General features: G+C 37.9%; 3 protein-coding genes and 1 long non-coding RNA gene across 10 annotated transcripts; 3 read left to right on the top strand and 1 right to left on the bottom strand.

Moving 5' to 3' along the window:
* The first annotated feature begins 269 nt into the window (after positions 1-269).
* LOC143908339 (uncharacterized) lies at positions 270-1,359 on the top strand. 4 transcript variants are annotated; one of them, XM_077425982.1, is made up of 3 exons: positions 270-589; positions 944-1,069; positions 1,157-1,297. In XM_077425982.1, the coding sequence occupies exons 1-3, from the start codon at positions 578-580 to the stop codon at positions 1,295-1,297; spliced, it is 279 nt and encodes a 92-aa protein (XP_077282108.1). In that variant the 5' UTR covers positions 270-577. The 4 variants fall into 4 exon arrangements, with proteins under 4 accessions (XP_077282108.1, XP_077282089.1, XP_077282100.1 ...); XM_077425963.1 differs by having other exon boundaries at positions 274-589; positions 944-1,048; positions 1,126-1,359; XM_077425974.1 differs by having other exon boundaries at positions 275-589; positions 944-1,048; positions 1,177-1,359.
* On the bottom strand, positions 819-6,684 carry LOC143908355 (uncharacterized). The gene is made up of 4 exons (XR_013260119.1): positions 6,509-6,684; positions 3,696-4,464; positions 2,473-2,687; positions 819-1,381 (listed from the first exon to the last, which is right to left on the bottom strand). It is a non-coding gene; the product is annotated as an uncharacterized LOC143908355 (long non-coding RNA).
* LOC143908306 (peptidyl-alpha-hydroxyglycine alpha-amidating lyase 2-like) lies at positions 2,435-6,003 on the top strand. Of its 4 annotated transcripts, none has more exons than XM_077425949.1 (8): positions 2,435-2,571; positions 3,243-3,419; positions 3,724-3,866; positions 4,162-4,360; positions 4,665-4,857; positions 5,012-5,200; positions 5,412-5,524; positions 5,705-6,003. In XM_077425949.1, exons 2-8 carry the CDS (start codon positions 3,273-3,275, stop codon positions 5,816-5,818), a joined length of 1,098 nt encoding a protein of 365 aa, XP_077282075.1. In that variant the 5' UTR covers positions 2,435-2,571; positions 3,243-3,272; the 3' UTR covers positions 5,819-6,003. The 4 variants fall into 4 exon arrangements, with proteins under 4 accessions (XP_077282075.1, XP_077282066.1, XP_077282060.1 ...); XM_077425940.1 differs by having other exon boundaries at positions 2,528-2,660; XM_077425934.1 differs by having other exon boundaries at positions 2,542-2,682.
* A 299-nt stretch (positions 6,685-6,983) lies between the features above and the next one.
* Morgue (modifier of rpr and grim, ubiquitously expressed) lies at positions 6,984-9,992 on the top strand. Its single transcript, XM_077425760.1, has 5 exons — positions 6,984-7,163; positions 7,571-7,696; positions 7,793-8,856; positions 9,125-9,296; positions 9,478-9,992. The coding sequence occupies exons 1-5, from the start codon at positions 7,023-7,025 to the stop codon at positions 9,592-9,594; spliced, it is 1,620 nt and encodes a 539-aa protein (XP_077281886.1). The 5' UTR covers positions 6,984-7,022; the 3' UTR covers positions 9,595-9,992.
* The last annotated feature ends 130 nt before the right edge of the window (positions 9,993-10,122 follow it).

Genomic DNA, 10,122 nt, shown 5'->3' with positions numbered 1-10,122 from the left:
ACATTAACATGTATTTACACAATGTATAAAAACATTTCTTCTAAAGAAAAATTCTAAGAGATTCGATGAAGTCTGATACACATCTTTTTGGAAATTAATCTCAAGTTTTTAAACAGCAACTAGATATATATCTACTTCTTTCACAATATAATTAAATTCTCGTATCCTTCTCTGATTTTCGCACAATGTATTTGTTTACAATATCTTTAGCTTTCTTATTTCGCTTTTTCTTATTATTTCGGAATATCGGTGTGTCATTTTTAGCTTCTTACCGAGAGATCGCATCGTCCGTGCGTCAGAAGCGCTCGATCGATCGCCGCGGGATGAGAGAAAGAGAAAGAGAGGGACTGAGCAGCCCTTAACGGTGTCAGCGAGCACCAAACGGACGTACGCATGCCCCGATGTCCTTCCCTCTTCCCTCAGGAACTGCATCGCGTAAGGATAATGCCTCGCGAGTGACACCGCGGCGAGCAAATGCAGCTCGCGTGCATGGGCTCGCCACCCTCTCCGTATTTTTCGCATGTAATCCGGAATCGAGGATAGGGTTCATTGTTCTACACGAGACGCAGAGGCAGAGATGATGGAAAATGTAAGTGTGCGTGAACGTGTACGAAAATAAAAAATCACCTAGTCATCTCGGTATCCGCCGTGATGTCGCAGCGGCAAACGTTGCAAAACGCTCATTCGTCCAAGGGACAGCTAACTGAGGGATGAAAAGATTTATTTATTTGTTTGCAAATATTGTAAATCGGTAAATTTGGAATTGAGAGAATTGTAAATCAAATTCTCTAAAAAAAGGCAATAAATTTTGGCAGAAATTAATAAAACTTAAAATTTATTAAACTGTTAAAGTAATATCTTGTTTTTGGAATGAGAAACATATGTTGATTAACTTTATACAGATTTTATGTACAGCGTAAATTATATGCCGTTCTTTTTTCAGGACAGAACTGCGTTATGTTTTTTATTGATACTCGCTCTGTGTACGAGGGTATATTCGGCGAACGCCCGGCACATAATTACCAAGAGAAATTACAGTGACCAAAGTGTAAGGGGCTATTTGGCGGAGGTAGACGATTAAACACAAGTGTTTTATATTATTTAATTAAAAACGATTATTTGTAGAATGAAAGATTTACTCGCGAATTTAAAACAGCGAATTCTGACGTTTCTCAGAGGATTTGCTGGTGGAACGAGGTATGCAAGGAAGAATTTCATAGTAAGTTCCGATGTCGTTGCCCGAGGTGGTCCTATTGCCGCGCACCAGGAAGATATTACGACGCGCACTGCAGCATGACACGCACCGGCTACATATGGACCCAACCGGAAACGTCGTTAACCCTCGAAATCGATAAATAAACGACGCTACGAAATGCCAACCCTGTAAAGAAAAAGGTGAATTTGAAAGAATCGATAAGAATCCGTTTCATAAAAAGCCGCAAAAAAAGGTAAGTAAATATAATCATTTTTTTAAATCAGTAGCATGCATTTTCTTGTTGCCAACAACTTTTGTCATTCTGCGTGTTAAATAATTATCTTAATTTAATTAATTAATTAAATCTTAATTAAATCATTCAGTTAATTTATTTCAAAGTCAATTATTTTCTATTTTATTTAATTACGTCCAACATTTAATTATACTGGAAACGACAAGAAGTGTTGAAATATTTTTAAACAATCGCTTATTTCCAATGGTACAATTTCACAAAAATAAATTCTTTTCAACTAATATTAACTGATCCGGTTTTTTTTACAGGAATGGCAATACGAGAGAAATCAAACATCTCCCGTTTAAAATCAAAATCGGCGCTCGCAAGAGTTTCGCAGATTTATTCACCGGTTAAGACACGACACGATTGTTCCAAAGGTAATTTTCTATTAGCAGCTTTGTTTAGGGCATAGACGGGAATATTGTATAATGTTCAAAGGATGATATTCAGAAGGCATTTGGAGGAGCAATTTGTATTAGGGCATCGACGAACATTCACGCTGCCAAGAATTTATAATTGCTATGTTATATAAACTCGTTGTGATCACTATTAATAAAACTTTAATGGAGTAATTTGTGAATAATCCACTTATTGTCCCACAGATTCATTTTACATACTTTGACGTATTACTTTGACGTTAAAGCAAAATTTTGCTTTCATTTTTCGTAATGCAAAATTTCGTTAATCCTTCCCTTCATTCACAATTTCATTTATAAAAATATGGCTCGAATATATCGAAATAACGTTAAAATTAATTACTACAGACTCCAGTTTCCGTTTAATTTAAATCTATCGCACATAGCGTTATGCACGTGCATGCCTGGACCAAACAATACAGATTGCAGAGAGTTATTGATTGCTCTGCGAACAGAGAAAAACTATGACGTCAATGGTTTCCAGGATACGATCGCCCGGCGTTTCTACCCGCTTTCCTAGGGCAGTAACCAGGACACCTGCGCGCGAATATCGACCCGGCGCCCACCTGTCTGATTGTACCGGCGAATTCTTCCTCACGATTCTGGAGTAGACGCAGTTGATTTCCAACGATAGCTGGCGCAACAGCTGTTTCTCACCAATCAGCGTAATTCAACCTGTTATTTTCTGTTTGTCGATGTAATTGCAACTGCTCGTTTCCTGTATACTTCCCAGGACACATCCATTCAAGTCGAAGTTGAGTAATCGCTACCGTCGGGTAAACTACGCAATAAATTTCCAACAAACAATTAAAAATTATAACAAAAACTTATTGTTAGTTATATATCACATCACAAAATAATTAGGAGAAGTAATAATTATTAATTTTATCACTGGAGTTTATCAAGAGATCCCAATTATTTCCCACTTTATCTTAATGCATTCTCGTTCTCAACCCCATCACGTTACCCTGTTACGTTATTAATTTTTAAAGATTTTATAATCCCTTTTATACTGGCGATATTACACGAGTTGTCTCTCTCTCTCTCATTTCGATCTATAATTTAATTTTATAATAAAACAATTCTTTAGGTTTATATCTCTTCCTCTCACTCATTAATGTAATCGAATTTGTCATCGAGCTCGCTGTATCCCAAGTATCTTGAATTCTTTTGTTTATATTATGTTGGATGATCGATCACTTCCTACAGTTCCTAACGTACTTGTTGCATTAATCTCCCCTGATGGAGCTATATTCCCAAGTTGTGGCAATTTAAATTCGACAAGCGCTTGCGCGTACTATTGATTCATTCAACTCCTCGGTTTGGATCCCGTCAGCTGCGAAATTTATGGACGAGTAGAGAAACAATGGCGGATGGAGGAAACCGATTCCCTCGAGTTCTCTCGGTGCTCGCAATAGTGATATTTAGAAGCGTTACGTCCAATATCGACAATGGAAACTTCGACGATGGAAATAACTTGGATGAATTCGAAATTCCTTACCGAAGCTTTCACGTATGTATATATCCAAATAACTAATTTATATTTGACATCACATCTTGATACATTGCTACGTCGCAATAATGAAATAATGTTCACGTATGCGAAAATTTTAAAAATTAATATTAGCACATGTTTACTTCAGTCGTTACTAATCCGTATAATTTCGTAAAATGATATTCGAGGATTTATTATAAGACATTATATCTCCAACATTGCCCTGAAAATTATGTTTTACAATATTATAATAACATAATAATCCTGTCTTGTCATGTGCATATAGGAATTTACCATTATTCTCGTTGTCGTTATTACGCAGGATCAGTTCCACACGCCGTTGCATCCCGTTGAAAATCATTTCTGGCAAAGTCCCAAAAATCTTGGCGAAGTTTCCGGCGTCGCGGTGGACCCGATGGGGAATCTCGTGATTTTTCACCGCGGAGATAGAACATGGAATTACGAGTAAGTCATCAATAAATTAGCGAATAAAAATTAAAGGCATAACAATTAAATTTCATACTTTCTAAAAAAGCAACGATTGCTGAATTATTTAAATGTATGCACTCTCTTTATATAATACTTTTATATTTATAGCTTTTATAATTAAAAAATGAGAATTACGATTAACTTTGAGATAATTTTTGTTCAATTCATTTTAATATCTCGATATAACTTTTACTTTTTGGAAAATCTAGCTGTATCTCCCTGATCAATTACATATTTAATTTTTTTAAATTTATAACGTGTTAATTTTTAGCACTTTCAACGAAGATGTAGAGTACCAAGAAAAATACAGAGGTCCCATTCGTGATAACACAGTATTAACGCTGGATCCGAAAACCGGCGATATTATAAGTGGTTGGGGAAATCAGACGTTTTATTTACCGCATGGAATCCACGTCGATCCCTTTGGGAATATATGGTTGACTGATATTGCTCTCCATCAAGTATTCAAGGTATGTAGAGAAATCCACATCAAAGCATATTTCAAGACACAAATGAGATCTTGCCGTCAAATCTTGGCCGATAAATCTTGCCGTCTAACACGTGAAATGTTGCGCTGTAATTATAAAACGTCTTATTGTTAGATCACAAATATGTTTTCATTGTTAATAAATGATGGATATGCACATGTATTAAAATTATATTGACAAGTCAAGTAACTGACAAGTCAATAAGAAGCTATAATTTATTAAAACATGTTATAATCATGGTTGTTTTTTTAAATATTAGAGGCTAATATCTGTATAAATTATATAGTATTCGGCTTCTGGCGTCCCTCAACTGATTCTCGGTCAAAGATTCGAGCCTGGAAGCGACATAGAACATTTCTGTCAGCCAACCTCGGTTGCGGTTTTACCGAGTGGCGAGATCGTTGTCGCTGACGGATATTGCAACAATAGATTAGTACTGTTTGATAAAAGAGGCAACCCCAAGTACACCATTGACGAAAGTACGTTTAATATCGTTAATAGTAATGTACGGTCTTCTTAAATTTTTGCTTGTACCAATCCTTAAATGTATTAAGACATATTCTCTTCCCTTGTAAAAGTATACTTTCAACATATATTTTTGTGTGTTTAAATAATATTAATTCGCGGTTTTAGGATGGATTACTTTGAGAATCCCGCATGCCCTGACAGTCTTGCCAAATAGACAAGTATGTGTCGCCGATCGCGAAAATTGGAGAATTGTGTGTCTGGACGTGACGTATTCCGGATTTAGTCAAAATGTGGAACCCCCCTATTCGATTCGTCATCGGCAATTTGGCCGAATATTTGGAATTGCATCGTACCGTAAGTAATTCACGATGATTGCAATTTTTTGTATAAATATTATCGTATTAAAATCAACATTTTCAATGTGTTAAAATCCTCGCTCTACCATAATATTCGTACTCCTATTTTCTCGTTACTTTTAATTATTTGCTAATGTCATTTTTTAAATGATAAAGTAAAAAGAAAAAGGGAGATAAATATCTTTATTATATTATATCGATAATTTCAGATGGTTTCATTTACGCTGTTAACGGCGTGTCATCTAGAAATATACCGATTCAGGGTTTCACCATCGATCCCATGAATCAGAACGTAACCGGATATTGGGGTCCTGAATCCTCAGTAAGTATTACATTTTATATTTTCGACGATGTGATGATTGCTGTACTCTCATTATAGATTTATGATATACATTTGAGAATCAAAATGACCAATTTCGCATTTGAGTACTGATGCTCAAAATTATTTTAATACTTTACCGTTTTCTTTTTTAATAAAAAGAATATTGTACTTTTTCCCCAGTCTTTCAAGACGCCCCACGCCATCGCTGTGTGTCCGTACGGTAAGGCCCTGTACGTGTCAGAAATTGGACCAAACAAAATATGGAAGTTCGACCTAGTGAGCAAATCCAACTAACGCAGAAGTTAAACAACCAGTATTACAGCTGAAATCCGTCGTCTGACGCCATTTATATAATTCTGGAGATAAAGCACGGGAACCAAATTTGTGAAAAGCACAATAAAATACAATTTTTTTCTTCCACTACCTCAGAATATCACGAAGTGTGAAAAAAATGTTAAAAAATATATTTTTTTAATTCACTCGCCTTCTAATTTAACGACCGTTAACTAATCTATTAACGTTTTAATATCTTGGAACATTTGTCCAGTTCAAAGAATTTACGAGCGTTATAAATATTAACGCTTTTCACAATGTTGTATATTTAGTGTTAGTTTTTCTGTTTATACCTGCATATATGTACCTCAGCATATTACATGAAAATTGATAAAGCAATAGCACATCCTATTTTTGTATCTATGTAAAAATTAAAAGAGCATTTTAATTTAATCTCAATTCAACTTGTTTATCTTTTTTTTTAATTCCAATGTCTATCAATTTCTATCAATATAGAATATTGCAGATTAACTTTAATCTCGGTTTTACTTACTTTTTACCTTCTTCTAGTTCTGATAATTAGAAAAAGATTAAAAGTAAGTTAGAGCTATAATAGATTAAAGTTAATCTACATTGAAAATGGACAAAGTTACAAATTCTGAACAAAAATAAATTTATTATTATTCTACTGTGATAAAAACGTAAAATTACCATGAAGTAAATGCAATGATCCACTTGGATTACGAAAAATAAAGGTGACTTAAGGTGTCGAAGCAGCTTTTTGGAATATTTACTTTAAACTTTTCCAAAACTGGACTCTTGGTCTAATCCTGTAACATAACCATGGTGTGTATAATTGTTGCGCCGATAAATAAATTTCAAAAATATATACATACATGTACGCGCGTTTTAATCAGCATTCAGTGAAATTATCTGATGCGCTCAAGTGACACAAGTCTCACCGCGTTATATTTTCTCATGTATCATATCACTTATATCATGACCTTGCTCCTCTTGGAGAAAAGTCTGGCGCCTTTTCTCTTTCTCCAAATCTCCACTGACGACTAGTCGACTGTCGACTGTCGACTTCTGTCGGTCTGTCGACTGAAACTCTTTTGGCAGCAGTCGGCAGCACTGCTGAACTGCTGACTGTGCTGCACTTTATACGTTGAATCCCGCACCCGCACGCCACACGCCACACAATCGCGGAACGAATTGTTACAAAATGGCGGGCGACAAGATTGTTGACTGCACGCAGAACGGTAACGGCGAGAAAATAAGCGAGAATGGTGACTTGAGCCTCAGCCTGGAGGACGATTTCGTCGAGTCGATCGAATACGTCCCCTGTCCCGAATTTCAATTCTCGGTAAGCTCTGATTTCCGCCCCATATATCTCCCTCCGTTGTCTCTCGATTCGTGTCCCGTCAACGTTTTTCCGTGTCAATTTTGCGACTTCGCGGCCGATAACGCGACCGCGACGTCGCATGTGATTCTGCGTTAGAGAAAGTTATATCGAACCATTTACATTTGTACTTATCCGTAAATTATTTTCCTACTCGAGGAGTTTATTGACTTAATTACTTACGACTTGGTTAACCGTTAAGGCGAGGTCCTGTTATGAACCTGTTAACTTCATTATTATAAAATTATTATATTTTTGTCAACAATAGATTGACCAAATTTAAATCTTTGTGTTATTTCGTGGCTTTTCTCTCGTTACACATCTCAATAAGTCACGTATGTGTATGACGTGTAAATATTTTTTATTTACAGACAACAGCATGTTATATTTGTAATGGATATTACGGGCCGTGCTTCGAAGAACCAGTCTGCGCGACATGTCACGCATTTCTATTCCCGAATGACGTCGATCTGCTCCAAGTACCAATTTTCAGCGAGGTACGATAAATACAAATTTATTTCGAACGCGTTAACATTCACGCATTATCAATAGATATCGATACTAATGCTCGTGTGTTTGCTTTCTGAAAACAGAAGACGGACGATGAAGATTCGGGAAACGACGAGCCGACCGATTACTACGAGAGGAGAACTAGCCAGCAGCAGCAAAATTCACCGCAGAGCGTCAACCCCAATATCCCAAACGTGCAGCAGAACCCGCTCAATCGTAACGCGAACGTTTCGCGCAGGTGTTACGCGCTGTATCAAAACGCGGCGGCGCCCCAGTGCAATTATCACGCGCCGCAGAGCAATTCGAGTAACGATTCCGTCGACAAGTGCGTGGCGGCGTTCGCGCGGAACGTGCCGGCGCCGCGCGACGCGAGTCTCGACCTGCGGAGTACGGTCTGCCGAACGAGGGGCGACTGCCATCAGAATTGCGCCAACAGGAATGATCGAAACCCGCAGGACAGAATGGAGGATAATATACGCCGAAGTACGCCGGAAATGTTTGCGCTAGGTCACGACGGTCGGAACAACGAACCTGGGCACAACGCCGCGCAGTATCATTGGGATTACAGGGTGTACGAGGACGCGGATGAACCGTCGCGGCCGTACAATCTGTCGGAGCGGCTGGAGATACTGTCGAATCACAAACACATCGAACACGAGCCCATCAACGAGCCGGGTTTGGTGGAAAGATTGCCGCCTGAGGTGCTGCTCGCCATCTTCTCGCATCTCGACGACATCAGCCTGTGGTCGGCGGCGAACGTCTGTCGACGATGGTGCGGCCTGCTGTCGACGCACGTCACTCAGCTACAATGGCGGCAGCACGTGAAATTACGTTGGCCTCTGTACAAGCCTATCGGCTGCGTCAAGAATTGGTACAAGGTGTACGATTATTTGGCCTCCTCGGCACCATGCCGTACTTGTCTGGCGCAGACCTCCCTGCGATCGAGCCCTCCCAGAATGGAGGAGAACTCTTGGCGGAGGAACAGGTTACGCAGCGAGCTCAAAAGTTTGAGAATCGATCCGCCTGAAGGTATCGAGGCGATGCCTCTCGATCATATGTGCTGCCATTGGCAAGCTACTATCACGGGACCAGTGGGTAGTCCGTACGAGGGAGGATTGTTTTATCTGTATCTACAAGTTCCATTCAGGTACGCGTCAAAAGAAACTTACTACACGCGTCATAAGATTCTACCTTTTTTTTTGGTTAATAGAATTTTTGAAAAAAATGTTTGTTAAAATTCAATTATAAAAGTGATCTCAAAAACTAAAGACTTGACACAGAATGTGTGTGACTGGAAGTTCATTTTCAAATCGATTACTTTTTACAGAACTTTGGATATTCATGAGCGCAAGAAAGAAACAACTCTTGCTGTGCATTATATTATAAATATTCTATGTAACGTATATTTTTTACAGCTATCCCATGTGTCCACCCGTTGTGAGGTTTCTAACGAAAATACTTCACCCGAACGTGTCGAGACACGGAGACGTTGGAATAGACTCGATACATCATAATTGGTCATTAGCTCTCACAATATCTAAAGTCCTTATCAGTGTACAAAGTCTGCTTACGGATCCGTATTGCCAAGTAAGTATCATCATTTTTGGAGAATCGGTCTATTCAATAAAAATATTTCAAACGTTTAGTTATTCATTTTAATCAATATATATAAATTGATGCTATATATTAATGTATATTGATACACTTATCAAGACCAGTAATAAATGTGTTTGGATTGTTGCTGACGTGCGATGTCTGTTGTGAACAGGTGTGCATGGAGCCAGAACTAGGAGATATGTATATGAACGACCGCGAGAAGTTCGAGGAGGTGGCGAGAGCGTGGACGTGGAGGTACGCGATGCACGATGTCGTAACGCCGATCTAGTGTCCAGGGATGTATAAATTATCGCGATTAATCTGTGTAATTAATATAAACCTAGATATTAATTAGCACATAGATATATTATATAAGCTATTTAATGAATTGATAATGAGATTTGTGATACATTGTGCTAAACAAGAAGAAGGGAAGCTCTAATCGAGGACGACTGTGTATTTATAGGAATTATTCGTTAATTACGATCGTGTACTAGCGAAATCAGAATCGAACCTTTTTTTACCCCAAAGTTCGCTATAAAATGTATACATTAATATTCTCAACGTTGTTGATTCAGTCGTTGCGTCCCCTGTAAAATAATCGCAAATTATACACCATGTAATATATAATTTATTATATTTCAAATTTTATTTCCATTCATTATATATATTTATTATACCTCGAGACCGAGTCGTTTATTGTACTTCAAGAATTTTATTATGTACAATTACGGCAAGACAAACGAGTCGCAAGAATACCAACCGTAACCATGCTTGCTTCGAGGGTGTGAGGTATGATCGCACTGATTGCAGGTAT

Source organism: Temnothorax americanus, unplaced genomic scaffold (assembly GCF_048541705.1).
Source record: "Temnothorax americanus isolate GAGA-0224 unplaced genomic scaffold, ASM4854170v1 Scaffold11, whole genome shotgun sequence".
Classification (NCBI taxonomy): Eukaryota; Metazoa; Arthropoda; class Insecta; order Hymenoptera; family Formicidae; genus Temnothorax; species Temnothorax americanus.
The sequence above is the reverse complement of the archived record's forward strand: the minus strand, read 5'-3'. Positions and strand labels throughout refer to the sequence as shown.

Excerpts from the sequence above, each read along its gene's own strand:
- LOC143908339 (XM_077425963.1), top strand. Across the intron at positions 1,049-1,125 it reads GAAATTACAGTGACCAAAGT|AATGAAAGATTTACTCGCGA; the intron begins GTAAGGGGCTAT and ends GATTATTTGTAG.
- LOC143908306 (XM_077425949.1), top strand. The coding sequence starts at position 3,273 with ATGGCGGATGGAGGAAACCGATTCCCTCGAGTTCTCTCGGTGCTCGCA. Across the intron at positions 4,361-4,664 it reads CTCTCCATCAAGTATTCAAG|TATTCGGCTTCTGGCGTCCC; the intron begins GTATGTAGAGAA and ends TAAATTATATAG. Across the intron at positions 4,858-5,011 it reads CAAGTACACCATTGACGAAA|GATGGATTACTTTGAGAATC; the intron begins GTACGTTTAATA and ends TCGCGGTTTTAG.
- Morgue (XM_077425760.1), top strand. The coding sequence starts at position 7,023 with ATGGCGGGCGACAAGATTGTTGACTGCACGCAGAACGGTAACGGCGAG. Across the intron at positions 7,164-7,570 it reads GTCCCGAATTTCAATTCTCG|ACAACAGCATGTTATATTTG; the intron begins GTAAGCTCTGAT and ends TTTTATTTACAG. Across the intron at positions 8,857-9,124 it reads TATCTACAAGTTCCATTCAG|CTATCCCATGTGTCCACCCG; the intron begins GTACGCGTCAAA and ends TATTTTTTACAG.